General features: G+C 32.9%; 2 protein-coding genes across 2 annotated transcripts in view; one reads left to right on the forward strand and one right to left on the reverse strand.

Moving 5' to 3' along the window:
• The window catches only part of LOC123703450 (calsyntenin-1), a 177,270-nt gene that overhangs the window by 66,927 nt on the left and 93,022 nt on the right, over positions 1-17,321 (reverse strand). The gene's annotated exons all lie outside the window — the stretch shown is intronic.
• Positions 15,785-16,815, forward strand: LOC123703451 (period circadian protein-like). Its single transcript, XM_045651443.1, has 2 exons — positions 15,785-16,290; positions 16,619-16,815. The coding sequence occupies exons 1-2, from the start codon at positions 15,793-15,795 to the stop codon at positions 16,775-16,777; spliced, it is 657 nt and encodes a 218-aa protein (XP_045507399.1). The 5' UTR covers positions 15,785-15,792; the 3' UTR covers positions 16,778-16,815.

Here is a 17,321-nt window from a genome sequence, read left to right on the forward strand (position 1 = left end):
ACGAGGAATCACCAGCTTTATCTATAGCGTCAAAAAAGGACTTGTCGAAAATTGCTTAGAATTTACTTTTGCTATTTTCTGTTCTAATATATTAACCTCTACGTATAATTTAAATGTTGATTTTTCTTGTTTTTTTAATATGCATTGTAAACAAACTCACACTTTACTCATTACACTACACATCATAATTACACTTGATATAGTGCTTTTATACATAGCGTTGAATAATATAATATGTATATGGGATAGGATTCTATTATGTATTGCGATATTTCTGAATTTTATAGTACAATATATCAATGGCTAATGCTCCAAAAGTATTTTACCAAAATGTTCGTGGTCTGCGTACGAAGATTGAGGACTTTAAATTGAATGTTCTATTACATGATTATGACGTGATTATTGCAATCGAAACCTGGCTAACTGACAGTTTCTATAATGGAGAGTTATGTGATGATCGCTATGACATTTTTAGATATGATCGTGACCTGAATCTTTCTGGCAAGAAAACTGGAGGTGGCGTTATGATCTGCTGTAAAAAATCTATGTTCGCTCAAGAAAAGCCTGTGAAGTCTACCGACGATTGTGAATCGCTATGGGTTACTATACCCTCAAACACTTTGGGATCTGAAAATCGTCGATGCCTTCATATTGGTGCCGTTTACATACCTCCTGATAAAAATCAAGCTAGAACTGTCGCGGCTTTCACCTCATTACTCTCCAACTTCTTACTTGATAACCCGAATGATAATATATTATTACTTGGGGATTTTAACTTTCCGCATGTAAAATGGTCTGAACACGGCTGTACTCAATTGAAAAGGGGTTCAGTGGACTTACAAATGGCTTGTAGCGATTTTTTAGACTTATGTAACCTATCTGGACTGGAACAGTTTAATTTTTTTACCAATATCGCGCACAATACTCTTGATCTAATATTTTGCAATTTTCAAGTCGAGGTCCTTAGAGCTTCACAACCACTCGTACCTGAGGACTCATATCATCCGTGCTTAGAAATCGACACTAGAGATTTAACATTAAAATGCATGAAAAAAGCCTGCAAGCCGCGGTACAACTTCCATCGGTCTAATTTTACTGTGATAAACGATAATTTGTCTAAAACTGACTGGTCTACAATTTAGGTTGGTAATAATATAAACGAAATAGTAGATGTATTTTATCAGAGACTTTATGCTCAAATCACCCTTTTTACACCTAAGACCAAGGGAAAAACAGCACTTAAATTCCCTAACTGGTACAGTAAGCCACTTATTCATGTTGTGCGGGATAAACTAAAGGCTCACAAAAAATGGAAACAGTACGGGAACCCTTTAGATTTTGATGAATTTTGTTTGCTTCGTTCTAGGCAAAAAATGTTGCAAAAGAAATGCTACAAACATTATGTAGATCGCATTCAAGAGTATATACGTAAAGACCCAAAAAGCTTCTGGACGCACATAAAATCACTTAGACAGAATAATAAAGGTTACCCCAATACTATGATCTATATGAATAGCAGCTACAACGACGCGACTGAAGTATGTTCTGCTTTTAGCCAGCATTTCGAAAGCGTTTTTAAAAGCCCTGCTAACTCATATGAAAATTACCTCCTTCCATCGTCTTGCTTGAACAATGAATTGATTTCTCAAATTAAAATAGATGCAATTGAAATTAAACATATTTTAAAAAGTCTCAAAACAAATAAAGGCGCTGGTAGTGATGGAATACCCCCAGTGTTCTTAAAAAAATGTGCTGATTCTTTAAGCTTTCCCTTGTCTATTATTTTTAATTTGTCAGTCAACCGTTATGGAGAGTTTCCTGCCAAGTGGAAAGAGGCACTTATAGTTCCAATACATAAGAGTGGACCAAGAAACCAGATTGTAAACTATAGGCCAATATCTATCCTGAATTCGTTTAGTAAAATTTTCGAGATCGTTATTCATAAACGCATCTCACCACTTGTCTATAAATTTATACCACCTCAACAGCATGGCTTTATGAAAAAACGTTCCACTGTCACTAACCTATCCGTTTTAATCAATTATACTTTTGATGAAATGAACAATGGACGGCAAGTAGACGTAATCTACACGGACTTTGAAAAAGCTTTCGATCGTGTCGATCACATTATTCTTCAAAATAAACTTTACGCACTTGGTATAAGAGGTGACCTACACAGATGGATTTGTTCTTACATAGTAAACAGAACACAGGCGGTAGTTTTGGGTTCTGCTAAGAGTGACTTTGTGGGCATAGTATCTGGGGTACCCCAAGGATCTATTCTCGGGCCATTGCTGTACAATGCCTACTTATTTGATATATTTACCTGCATACAACACGTACGCTACTTAATGTACGCTGATGATAAAAAAATTTACTACGGAATTGAATCCGTCGAACACTGCCGCCTAATTCAAAGTGACTTAGATAGACTAGCAGCATATTATATTAAGAATCGTATAAGTGTAAATGTTAATAAATGCCAAAAAATCACTTTTAGTAGAAAAAAATATCCAATACACTTTGAATATAAAATAAACGATGTTTTGATAAAAGAAGTGAACTGTGTACGTGATCTAGGCGTATCGCTGGATTCAAAATTGATTATGTCGGAACATATTGATATCATTGTAAATAAAGCATATAAACAACTTGGTTTCATAAAGCGATCATGTAAAGATTTTAATAGCATAAATTGTATAAAATCACTATATTCGGCCTATATTCGAAGCATACTCGACTACGCGTCGAGTATTTGGTCTCCCAGCTACGCCGTATACATAGATAGAATAGAATCAATACAAAAATGGTTTCTCAGGTTTTTAAGTTTTAAAAACTTTACTTATTTTGACAACTATGATGAAGCTTGTGTCCGCTACGAAATAGAGCCGCTAGAAATACGACGTAAACGAAGTGATCTAATGTTGCTTCACGCATTATGGAATAACCACATTGACTGCTCAGACTTGCTTGAATCGATGCAATTGAATGTACCCGGTTTTCGTACGCGTCAGACTAACTTATTTTCCATCCCTAAAGTTAACACTAATTATGCACGAAACGGTGTGTTAAACCGCATTATGCGTGTATACAACGCAGAGTACGCAAGTGCTGACATTTTCCTACTCTCTAAACAACGCTTTGCTAATGAAATATCTAAAATAAATGGTTATTTAAACAAGCACTAGCACACACGCAACACCTACACGCACACACACACACACACACACACACAGACACACAGACACACACACACACATACATGCGCTCACACACATTAAGTAACTAAGTTTGTATTGTAGTTATTTTTGTGTTTTTTATTAATATTATTGTATACCTTTCTAGTTTATGGTCTATTCTTAAGAATAATATGTTGTAATCCTTATTGGCAATTTGTTCAATTAATCAACAAAATAGTAAAATCTTATAAAATGTAAAGCAGTTGGATTACCTACCAAAATAAATAAATAAATAAATAAATAATCGTCATTCTTCCAGTACGTACCTAATGCCACTGAGGTTCATTACTACAATTTCCAACTCAGAAGTGGATTGACTTTCATGATTATTCGCTCGTTCTATCTGTGTTAAAACTATGGAATAAAACGTACACATTCTTAAATGTTTGTTACGTTATGACGGTTACCATGGCAACGGCACATGCAACAAAGAACGGAACTAACACACCACGTTAGCCAGTTACTGAACAATAATTTCATTAATCCAATAGAAGCGAAGAAATAATAAAATTTTCCGCCAAGTGACACGCGCACGAACACTCCAACAACAACTGGGTACAACTTTTAATGGGCTTAACTAAAATTTTACAATGTTGTAGCCGTAATTGGTGCACGGGATTCGTACGTAACAGCCGGAGCCGTCAGCGGATGATAATAATTCACGTGTGAATATCTTTCCAGTTTGCTTTTAGCAAACTGGAAAGATATTTCATTGTATGTGTTGAATTCAAAGTATTCCATTCCTTTATGAATGGTAGGTATCACACATGCATTTGTACTGCACTAGCTGTGCCCGTCGTTTTATCCGCAAGTCATATCTTCCAATCAATTACGTAAGGTAAAAAAAGCTAACTCGGGAAGGTTTTTCAAAGGAAAGAATTTCAAAATTTAAAGCATAAATACGAAAGGTACTAGATTTTATATCAAATACTAGGTTTCCGCCCGCGGCTTCACCCGCGCATTCAAAGAAAAACCCGCATAGTTCTCGAACCCGTGGGATTTCCGGGATTGCGTCATTTTCCCGGGATTAAGTTGTGAGTAAAATTACTGTTTGTTCAAAGTCATAATAAAGTAATTACAAATAAAATTCACGCTAAACATCTTCTACATTTTATATAGAACAAAACTTAATAAAGGCATTAGCGTTATTAATAAATAAATAACCTCTTCGCTAATTAACGACATTCTCTTCGTTTTGTTGAGTCCGGCATATTAAATTTTCCGAGAAATTCGATCAAACAATAATTTCGCGCTATTTAATATTAAATAAGACAAATATTTAATACAAATAACGTTATTAAGCTTTACAACTAAAAAGAAAAAAACAACAGCAACTATTTATTTCTTCGAATTAAACACTAAAGAGAAAATTAAAAGAAAAAAAATAAAACTATTCAATTCCTTAAATAAAAAGAGAATGTCGAAAGTGTACACAACCCAAAGCTATTAAAAAGCTTCACGTAAATATTCTTTCTTTTATCTAGCATGCTGTTGCAGAACGAATCAGTATAGAACCGGATCCTCTGTGCTACATGCATAAACTTTATAAAATTTACTGCCCCCACTGAGGATCGAACCACGATCTATCAGTGTTTCAGTCCACCTACTCTTGCACGGAGCTACCGAAGTAGTTAGAGCAACATGCGAAATTCGGGTACGTAAGCTACGGACGTGAGATATAGTTCACCTTTTCAGCGTGCATGTGATAGAAAAATGCATTTCACCTATTTTTGCGTAAAAGAGAGCCAGACAACCTTCGAATATAAAACACAACACGTTAGCTACTAAGTATTCTGTGACACAACTTTTTAGAGAGGAATTATAGCATTTCCCTCGCCTATTATTTCGTTAGTGTCCTGTGCCAAACTTCCATTATCCTCATAAACTATCACATTCCACACTAGTGAAATAAAAATAAGTCACCATTAGTTAGTTCTCTAGCCCATTGGCCATGTAAGTAGGCAATAAAGCTGAAACTTGAGAGATTACACAGACCCCGTACCCGCGACCCTGGGTCCCGAAATACGTTTTACAAAATGTGAAATGGCGGCGGATAACTGCGCATTTCACGGACCGCTGTCACACGAAACCGCCATTACGCTATGCTGTGTCTAAAATTATGTTTAAGCAAATTTTTAAATGAACACTGCGGAATAGTATGTCATCGTTTGATGGAACGGAAAATCTTTGTGCTTCCTAGTTAAGAAATTATTTAATTGGGTATACATGTGGCTCAATACTGTGTTAATTATTGCATTTACATATACAATAGATAATTGTCTGTCGATTGAACATTGATAAAAAACATTGTAATACTGTAGATATTCAGATTTTTTATTTTAAGTCAACAAAGAAATCTATACATATAATAAATCTGTAGAAGGGTCAATTCTGTACATTGAAAATATTGAAAAAATAAATAGCAGGGGGTGTTACTGGATCGATACCAAACCCAAATATGTGATTAAAAAAATTTTTGTCTGTCTGTCTGTCTGTCTGTCTGTATGTTCAGGCATCACGTGAAAACTAACGGTTCGATTTCGATGAAACTTGGTATAATTATAGCTTATTATCCTGGGCATAAAATAGGATACTTTTTATCCCGGAAAAATACGTATAAAAAAAGTAAATCTTAATTTTTCCGCGCGGACGGAGTCGCGGGCGGAAGCTAGTCTAAAATAAACATTCAAACAACTATGTATCAGCTTTAATACAAAATGATGGCTGTCATTTTCGAGAATAGTGAGCTATAACTGTTGATTCATTTCGCTCATCACATCTTAACGATTGCTCTGAGGTCTAACCCTAGGCAATAACATAAGATTAATCTCTAGGAACTTCTGTTAATGAAGGCTAACAATCTCAATGATTACACCTATTTGCTTTTACAGATTTGCTGCTATACCTTTCCTTTAGGTTTAAGTCAAACAGTAAATAAAAAAGATATTCCGTCATCTCACATAATATTATTACAATACTGTAGGTATAATTTAAAACATTGTGTTTAGGTACAAATGAATATCAATAACAAAGTTTGCATTTAAACAAATTAACCAAACATCCAATAACAATTCTAGCTAAAATCAAATGGCTTTATCTACGACTAAAAGCACAAACTAAAGCTCCATCTCCAAGTTCTACTGTTCTCCGAGACTCCACAAGTTAAACGTAAAAGCAAAATCGCAGCGCCTTCGACGAATAGAATAGCAAATATTATTCGCCACGCTTTGCGTTAACAATTTGTTCAGGCGTAATATTTGTTCTGCTCGAATGGGCATCGTGACGGCAATGTTAATGAAAATATTGGAATTTTTAAATGATGAAAGGGCTTGTGATGATTTCCATATAATTATAACACTGAATAGAAGATGAAATAACCAACGCTCAGTTACAATCCTTACCTTGTTGTTCATGTTCATACATTTCTAAATCAATCCATACTAATATTATAAATGCGAAAGTAACCCTGTCTGTCTGTCTGTTACCCAATCACGCCTTAACTATTGAACCAATTTGCATGAAATTTGGTATAGAGATATTTTGATACCCGAGAAAGGACATAGCGGGAGCATATGCGGGATTTTCTTTGACTGCGCGAGCGATGCCGCGGGTGGACAGCTAGTAACCAATAGAGATAAATAGTATTCAGTATTCTAATCCAATAACATAATTTGAGTGTAAGAATATTAAAATCCGTGTGCCAAAATAAGCAATCTCGAACCGCGTGTGCAGAAAGTGTCATTGTTTTAGAAACAGACAGGGGTATTATACCCCTGTCCATCCCTGAAACAATTAAATTGTCAGCAAAAATTATTTACGGGTGTGTGGCATTAATAATTCTGTATGGACGACAGTTCCAAGGGTGTTGGGGCTTGATATTTGTACATTTATTATGATATCGGAAGTACACTGATATTGTTTGGCTTTATATAATTGTAGGTATATCTACATTTAAATATAAATCAACAGTTTAAGTACTTAGTATTTCAATTTATAATTTAATCTCCTGTTACTACTATAAAATCGATGTAGGTACAGAGTATTAATAGCCTGAAGATGTGAAACTAAGAATCTATAAAAATTCTCAATAAATACAAAAATGGAAACCGTTTTTTTTGTACTTTACAAAAATGCAAACAAGTTTCCCAGCCGCAAAGTTGAAAACAGTCAAATCCAGCTAAACGATAATGAGACGACAAGACCGAAATTTACCTTCACTCCACAGCTTTCCAAAACTCATTAAACCAAGTTTCCTTATCATCCTCTTGTTTCACGAATATAAATCGCTTTAGTAATTTAATCTTCAAAGTGTTTGATTATACGGTATCTCTTAGGAGTTGCGTGTGTAGTGAGGAATTTATATCTTCCATTGTCTCTTTAAAACGGAAGGATTATGCTCCATATGTAATTCATCCGGCTCGAAGGACCAATTCTTTAACAGTCTTGAAATAGTACGATTTTTTATTATCGAATGAAATAAATAGAAACATCACAGACATAATATTGAACCTATTTCAAATCAGACACCCCAATTTTCCGTGAGTCGTCACGAATCAAAAGAAAAATCGAAATTGAAAATCGTCTGTAAAGGGAATAATGGAGAATACACAAAATTGGAAAATACAAAGCACAAAGGCTGTATCAATGACCGGTTCTATAAATAGGTGCGTTTAAGATTGAAGCGTGGGTGGAGTTCAAAGTCGATACAACGATGAACCCATTCAATTGATCGACTGAAAGGTGACACGTGGAAATTTTGGGAGATATATTAATTTATATGTACTTCAATCGTTTTGTTACACCTAACAAAGCACCTGTTTATTTCAAGTCATAGATAATATGTATACTAAAATTCCAGCTTTAAGCGTGAATGGCAAAAAACACGTTCACTTACAACTTTTGATCTTATAATATTACCATTCCAATTGGAAAGGAAACGATTTTTGTACCTACGATTGTATACAGAAAAAGACTATATGAAGATGTGATCTTATTCAGTCATAAGGGTTGAATTGGCATGCACTATCAAAATTCAAATTCAAATTCAAATTATATTTATTTGCAAGAATGTAGTTACAAATTATAGATGTTATCATTACAATATTATGTGGCTAATACATTCTACCCATTTATTGGGTGTGCAAATATTAAAAAAGAAAGTTGATTAGTTTAATTATTTAAATGTACACACAATTCAATTTTCACAATTACGCGAACGCACTACGATTTACACGATTATATCACTACACACTTCACTTATCACACACAATTCAGTTTACACTACTTCAAAGTCATAAATTCTTCAATGTCATAAAATTGTTTTACCATTAACCAGTTCGTCAGTTTATTTTTGAAAAGATTTACTGGTAGTTCCTTGAAATTGTCCGGTATTTTATTATATATTTTAATAGCCATAAATGTTACACTGTTTTTAGCTTTGTTGATTCTACACGTTGGGAAATGTAATTTGTTTTGGTATCTTGTCAACATATGCGAATTTACTTCTCCTTTCTTCTTAAAGTATTCCGGGTGATATTTTACAAATAAACATACTTCTCTTATGTACATGCAAGTTAAAGTAAGGATCCGTAATTTACTAAACAGAGGTCTACAACTGTCTCTTTGGTTCAAACCGCACAGAGCTCTGATACATTTTTTTTGTGAGACAAATACCTTCCGCACATCACAAGATTGTCCCCAAAGAATGATTCCATATGAAAGTACAGAGGAAACGTAGGCATGATAAGCATTTATTGCTGCATTCATAGAAACAGTATCTCTTAGACGCCGTAATACGTAAACGAAACGATTAATTCTGTCACAAACGTAATCAATGTGTTTGTTCCATTTTAGACCTTCATCCAACAAAACACCCAAGAATTTATGATGATCTACTTGTTCTATTACTTGGTTATCACACTTTATATTTAGGTTTATTTTGGAGCAATTCTTAGTATAAAATTGAATTATTTTTGTTTTTAATAAGTTAATTTTAAGATTGTTGTCTTCTAACCATTTTACAATATTTTTAACTGCTTCATTTATATCTCTCTCGTACGTTTCCTTTTCAGTACATTTAACAATTAGGGTAGTGTCGTCTGCGAATAAAACTGATTTGTGTTTCAGTGATTTCGGTAGGTCATTAATATACAAGAGAAATAAAAACGGGCCGAGCACACTTCCTTGTGGTACACCTGATCTATTAGTTTTTTTTACTGATCTATATACGTTTCTTGATTGATTTACTATTTGTTGTACTTCCACATACTGATCTCTATCCTTTAAATAACTAGCAATCCATTCTTTGGCAATTCCTCTTATACCATATTTATCTAACTTAAGCAAGAGTAATTCATGGTCTACAAAATCAAATGCCTTGCTCATATCTAAAAATATAGCGCTTACGGGTTTTTTTTCGATGAAGGCTTGAATTATTTCTTTCACCATATCAAAGCATGCTAATGAAGTGGAACTATTTTTCCTAAATCCAAACTGTTCTTTACATAAGATCTTGTTTCTATCAATATAATTTCTAATTCTTTCTAAGATTACTTTTTCAAATATTTTAGATATCACTGGTATTAACGCTATCGGTCTGTAATTTTTAATATCTTTTGGATCGTCTTTTTTAAATAATGGTTTTATCACTGATGTTTTAGCGCGTGTGGAAAAGTTCCCTGTTCTATCGATAAAACAAGAAAAGACAACGGTTCGCAAATATGGTTACTGCAGGATTTTAATATTTTTGTACTTATTCCATCTGTTCCTACTGAATTAGTGTTATTAAGTGATTTTATTATTTTACAAATTTCGATACTGTTTGTAGGTGTTAAGAAAATAGTATTGCAACTTTCTGTAGTCAAAGTCTTTTTTATGGCATTTACATCAAAATTAAATTTCGTTTGATTTGTGATGTCAATAAAAAAATTATTAAACTGTTCGCAAATTTCATTCATTGAGTTGTATATTTTATTATTAACTACAATCTCTTCAATTTCTGTAATATTAGTTTCGTCATTAATATTATTAGATATCATTTGCCATAAAGCTTTGTTCTTATTTTTTGCCAATTTAATAAATTTTTCACTTTGAATTTGTTTTGACTTAAGAATGCACCTTTTTAGTATATTTTTATATTTCACATAATGATTCCAACTATGAGTATACATTTTTTTAATATATATATTTTTAAGATAAAGTTGTCGCTTTCTTATACAACATTTCTTCAATCCTTTTGTTATCCAGTTAAGATTAGATTTTCCTGTACTTCTCTTTATCTTAATAATAGGAAAACAGAGATCATAAAACAGTTTGAATAACTCATAAAAAGCATTAAAGCATTCATTTAAATTATTAAATTCATGTGTTTCGGAGAAGCTTAATGATGACATACATTCACAAAATTTACGAATATTCTCATTACAGTAGTCTCTTTTTGTCTCAAACCAGGATACGTTTGTTTTGCGCTTTGTCATACTAACTTTTAATATCTGTGCCGTTTCATGGTCTGACAAACCGAGGTGTAGTACTTCTGTGTTCACATTTCTTTTTATATTTGTTGCTATTTGGTCTATGCATGCATTTTTCCTAGTAGGTGTTTTTATTAAGCATTCAATATTAAAGTTCTGTAGTAAAGTAATGAGTTCATCTGAAAACTTAGTCTTTTTAAGAATATCAATATTCCAATCTCCACATAATATTATTTTTTTATTTTTAAATCCATCAATGCATCTTTATATCGCGATAGGTTCATAAATTATAGCAGAGACATAATCTACAGGTGCCTATTTATATCATCCTATTCCTTTTTCGTCACCTACGATATTGATCTTTTCCATCTCCCTTAAAAATGACATCCTCTATATCAATCGAAGCGAATATACCTTTTTAAAGGATACTAGCGGTCCGCCCCGGCTTCGCCCGTGGTACATATTAACGTTTTCTCTACATAAGAACCATCCTCGTACTTCAAGGAATATAATAAAAAAAGAATTATCGAAATCGGTTCAGCCGTTCTCGAGTTATGGAATTACAACGAAAAGTGGCATTGATTTTTATATATAAAGGATATATGTTGCTGGTCTACCTTTTCAATTGTAATTGTGTTATTTTTACCTTTCCTAAAAGATGATGTGATTCTTTATTTCTTTTATCTGATATATCTACTTTATGAGAACCTCTTTGTCTTTCCTATCTTTTTAGGTACATTGTTGCCATTTCAAACTAAAAATTCGTGTTCTTATTATATCGCAATTTGCAACATAGTGTGCTTTAACTTACATTGTTCTCTTAGTATATAAGTTGACACTATTCCGAGTTTTATAAGAAAACCAGAAGTACTGGAATATTCTTAGCACTAACGAGACACTCTGAATTTCCTCTAATCTCAAGTTTTGTTAAACTCACTTAAACAATGTTTCTTTACGATCTTTTTTAACGAATATAAATAGCTTTGGCCAGATCCGAGATACGATGTAGAAACTTTTTGAAGAATGTATTTTTTGTTACGCCATTTTTTATTTACTTAATAGTAGGTAAGTACACAAGAAAATCTGTTAACATTTTGAGACATGAAAAGGCCTCAAAGCCTTTATTTTTACTGATGGAAAATTAAATTTCGTGATTCTGAAAAACAACAGCAATATTAGAAAAAACACATTTAGTGTTTTTTCTAATATTGCTAATATTGTGAAAAAACACATTCACAAAAAAACACATATAAACAAGAGTATAAAGAGAGGTATAAACAACCAACATAATTAAACAATTTTTATTCAGAGTTTTCTTCATTACATCGAAATTAGACATATTTAACCGCATTTGTCAGGGTCACTTGCAACTATTAAAATTATTAATAACATCCAGATATGTAGGTAGGTAATTACTATGTAAATACATTCAAAGTTTCATACAATAAAAATTATATCACAATTTCCAAAATACCGTACACTTTTTATTAATTAATAAATCATCCAGTTATTTATCAGACGAGTTATAAATGAGTTTCACCTGTCCCTCCTAATGGGCATCGATAAGCGAAACAGTTAACATAAACCTTTTGAATAAAACAAATACAAATATTCTGATGCTAACTGCCATCAATTGTTCTGCTTTGCCACGTGACTTAAATTGTGAAATAAACAAAAAAGTTTTATTAATGTACCTGCCTATATAAATCGTTCAATCAATTTACACAATTCAAACTTAAGTTATTCTATGAGAGGCGCTTCTGAATCGATTTTGTTAAAACAATCACTCCAAATAATTATATGTAGAAATTGCGTTTTAACTTTGGATTCTTATCCAGATAAACTAATAAAAATAAAATTGTTTAGTTCGAAAAAATAAATATGAAGATCCACTCTAAAATTCAAATCTACAAATATTTGTATCGGATAGATTCATTTAGCTGTAAAACACTTCGAAAAATAGTTAAAAACATGTTCAAAGGATATCCAATATTTATTTAAATATGTATATTTAAATCCTTAGCTTTCTACACGACACAATATTTTCATAATAATATTCATAGATACAACAATTTCGATGCATAAATCTTTACGAGACATAATTAAGTGACTGCACCTCGCATCCTTGTAACAACAACGATGGAAAACTAACCTAATTTCCAAGTTAGAGAGTGCAAATTACCTCACTTGAGGGCTCTAGAAAAAACCCTATCATTAAGATAGTGTGAGGTGAAGAACCTTCGGTATTTGTCCCACATCTTTACTGGTTTCCGACTATTTTCTATTTAGGATGCGATAAGGTGAAACTATCACATCACACATGTATCTGTATCTTTTTAACCGACTTCAAAAAAAGGAGGAGGTTACGAGGTTTATATTATATTGTATTTTTTGACCTTATAACCAGTCTGTATTAATTGGACAGTTGAAAACTAATGCAAAATTTATACAGACAATCAAAATCGGTACTAATGAGTTTTTTTATTTCTGATTTTTATAACAAACTGCGAACTGACTAAAATCAATTAAAGTTTTCTGTTTATACAAATAAACGATATAATCCTGTAATTAATAATTACTTACCGAAATATTGTTTAAAATTATAATAATGTAATTATCTTCGTTACAATCGTGTCACACAGAACACCGATGTTTAAAATTAATTTTAAATTTATAACGAAAACATCCACCGTCCCCGTACCTGTAACAAAATAAAGGAAAATTATAATAAACGTTAATTTGCTCACACAATTTTCAGAATAATATTTAATAATGAAAGTATAATGAAAGATGATGTTTGTCTGGAAGAAATCGCTATTTAGCGATAAGACCGCCATTTGTTTAAATTTATAATTAGATTAAGTTCATATTTAAGTTATCTAAGGACCGTTTTTTCAATGCTTGGATAAAACTTATCCGTCCAATAAAGTATTACACGATAATATTAAAATGTCACGTAAACTGTCAAATACCGGCAATTAGAATACAGTGAGAATACGTTTTTAAAATGGTAGTTTTATACATTATTTGACGAATAAGTTTTATCCAAGCATTGAAAAATCGGCCCTAAGAGCAATAAAGGATAAATAAATAAATAAATGAAATATTTTTCACAGAAAATAAATAAATATTAAATATGGACTACGTTACAAAATATATTTTATTATTTTGCTCTGATGTAGGTAACTACTTAAAGTTAAACGGTTGCCAACGTACCTATACTTTTTTTTAAACGGTTCGTTGTACAATGTGCTTTACGTTGTAAAACACATTAAAATTAGTGTACATTTAAGTACCCATACGTACGTACATTTCATTTTATTCACGTAGAGAATTTATTTTATACTAAGCTCGAATAAATCATAAAACTCGTGATATACCTAGATTGAATTACTATCCTCGTACCTATTTGCTTAAAATTTAAATGACCTCAGTACAATATACAAAAAAGAACAGAAAAAGACGAGACGGGTCACTGGTTTAAATAAAAAATTAAGAACGCAAAACAAACATTTTTCCAATAAAAACGTTCACCGAACCTTATGACGCTGTTAAGTCGGCCACTACGGCTTACAAAAATAAAAAATGGCGACCACTGATTCCAGAGTAGCCTACTTACAGTACGGTTATACCGTAAAAAACATTTCTGATTTTAATAGCCGAGTAAATAAACGACAAAATAGGAATATTGTTTTACGAGCAATTTCAGCGTTGTTTGCAAATGAATCTAAGTTTTAAAAGGGTTTAACGTTTAAGCAATTATTTTAGGTTTCACAATTGTGTATTAAAAACAGGATCAGTAATAACTTTGTAGGTAAATTTAAGAATTTTTAAAGGTGCGTTACGATTTAAAAAATAATATCGAATATACATTTGTTATATTTAATGAAAGAAAGAAATTATCAGTTGTTGCTACAGCTAAATATAATAGGACTTCATTAAATCTTCATTAGCGGTTATAATCTATTAATTACACCACAAAAAGATAAAAATGTACAACGGTACTAGTGAGCTTCAATATAAGGGAATAAAATTATTTAAACAAATCTTAGTTAGACAATTTTGGAGTCTTTAACATCATACTACATGTACTCAAACACATTTACATGTTACTCCAAAAATATTTAAGTAGGTATACTAAAGATAAGTAAGCAAAAACTGGAATTGAAGTGTTTAATGATCTATGAAATGTTAATTTGGAAATTAACTACTAATTATCCCATATTTTTCGATACTTATGTAATTATAAGACAAAACACGATTTTTCTAAGTTATACATATATTTAAATCGATTAGAGCATTAAGGGGATATCCCATAAATTAGGAAAATGCAATATAATACAAGGAATAGATTAACCCTGATGCCTTTGCTTTTAATTAACAAATCTACGCAAGTTGATGAATAGGAATCATGTATAATTGTTTATTAATTATTTCAACTAAATATATTGGAAAATGTATTAAGCTAATGATATAAAATATAAAGGTAAATCATTTTTGTGTGTGGCACATTGAAACCTCGTCCTCCGAACAGACAGCACTATGAAGTATACTGTAAGTTTATTTTTTGTTTTTATTAATTTATTTTTTGTTATTATTAATTTATTTATGTTAAACAATATTGTTTAAAAAAAACTTGAGATGTTCGATTCGATTAATGTTTAGGGTATCTTAAATATCATTAAATCTAATCTAATATATTATAAAGCTTAATTTGTATGAATGTTTGTAACTGTGTCAAAACAAAACTTGAAAAATTCAATTTGTGTCAATGGAAATTTCGATATTTTGATGAAAGATTATACATTATTTTAACGACCCGTCATACGAACTTTATTTAATAAGTAGATACATTATTATGATACAGATTATGATTTCATACAAACCATAAATATGACGCAACTAATTTATATTCCTTTTATTTACAGATTGTCGCTTTATTAAGCTGCTTTTTAGCACTAGAAGCTACACCGTTATTTAACCAATTTGGTTTGGGTACAGCTGGTATGGGGAATGGAATGGGGACAGGAATGGGGACAGGAATGGGGACGGGGATGGGTATGGGGTCTGGTTTAGGGTCAGGCATGGGCATGGGTACCGGTGTGGGTAACGGTATGGGCATGGGTACCGGTATGGGTACAGGCATGGGAACTGGTATGGGCACTGGTATGATGAACGGTATTGGCACCGGCATGGGTACTGGAATGGGTACTGGTATGATGAACGGTATTGGCACCGGTATGGGAACTGGCATGGGCACCGGTATGATGAACGGTATGGGCACCGGTATGGGAACTGGCATGGGTACCGGTATGATTAACGGTATGGGCACCGGTATGGGAAGTGGCATGGGCACCGGTATGATGAACGGCATGGGCACTGGTATGGTCAACGGGATGGGTGCTGGAATGATGAACGGAGGCATGATTCCCCAACAGAGTGAGAGTAATTTCGCTCACGGCGGCCAGTATGGTGGACAGAGCTTGGCCAACGGTGCGTCCGGTCTCGGCTCGCAGGCCGCGCAGAGCGCTGGCGGAGGCAACTTCCACAACATCGGATCTCACCATACTAGTCAATCTTCAGTGAGTATATAATCTATATAATAAAACTATTGTTCGCACTAACAACTTCTAGATGGCCAAAGAGCTTAATTTCGCTTGAAATAGTATCATTCATTAAAAATACAAAAGAAAAGTCTTTTAACTTATAACCAAACTTCTCTTATAACAAAATACTCGCCGCTATTTATCATCCTCATATTTAAATAACCAAAAACACATAATTTTTACCTATCACCACGCACTTTACCCACGACCGCTGTCTTTTCATTACATCTTACGCGTTTAACTCAACACTCATCTATCTATTCTTTCTTAGCACCACCCACTTTACCCACGTCTTTCTCTCCAGGTCAACCACGTAGAAAACGACGAGACCCACAACATAGGCGGTGGTACTGGGTTCAACCAAGGTGCGGCCGCTGGTGGTGGCTTTGGCCACTACCTGAACGGAGCTTCGCAATTCGGCAACAACTACGGTGCGGGCAACCAGCAAGGCTTGATTGGATAAAATAGAAAAACTCGAGATTGGAAATAAACTATTTTTTTATTCGTTTTTGTTTTGTTTCTATATACTTATCAAATTATGATAATTAAGATAAAGAAGATGATAATTATTATGATAATATACCTACAAATATACAGTGGGTAGATGGCGCTTGAACGGTAGGAAATTGAGTCATTGAATGAGAGTTTTCGAATTGCTTGGGGTGCTTTATTTATTGTTACTAGCTTTTGCCCGCGACTTCGTCCGCGATTCCGTCGTTTACGTCATTCGTCGTTTTTTTTTTTAAAGTAGCCTACGTCCTTCCTCACGGTTCAGTGGTTTTGACGTTACAGACATAATATTAACGTTCATATTTTAGTAGGGAAATATTATACCTAATATGTAAATCTACAGTACTGTTCAAAAATATCACAATACGGAACATCTACATTCGTGGATGGAGCCTGGGCACAGTATTACGATATGGGTGTTACCTTCTACACGACAAAATATTTTCATAATAATATTCATAGATACAACAATTTCGATGCATAAATCTTTACGAGAT

The sequence above is a fragment of the Colias croceus genome, chromosome 26 (assembly GCF_905220415.1).
Source record: "Colias croceus chromosome 26, ilColCroc2.1".
Lineage (NCBI taxonomy): Eukaryota > Metazoa > Arthropoda > Insecta > Lepidoptera > Pieridae > Colias > Colias croceus.

Coding starts and splice junctions, on each gene's coding strand:
- LOC123703451 (XM_045651443.1), top strand. CDS start 15,793: ATGGGCATGGGTACCGGTGTGGGTAACGGTATGGGCATGGGTACCGGT. Junction 16,291..16,618: donor ACCATACTAGTCAATCTTCA/GTGAGTATATAA, acceptor CTTTCTCTCCAG/GTCAACCACGTAGAAAACGA.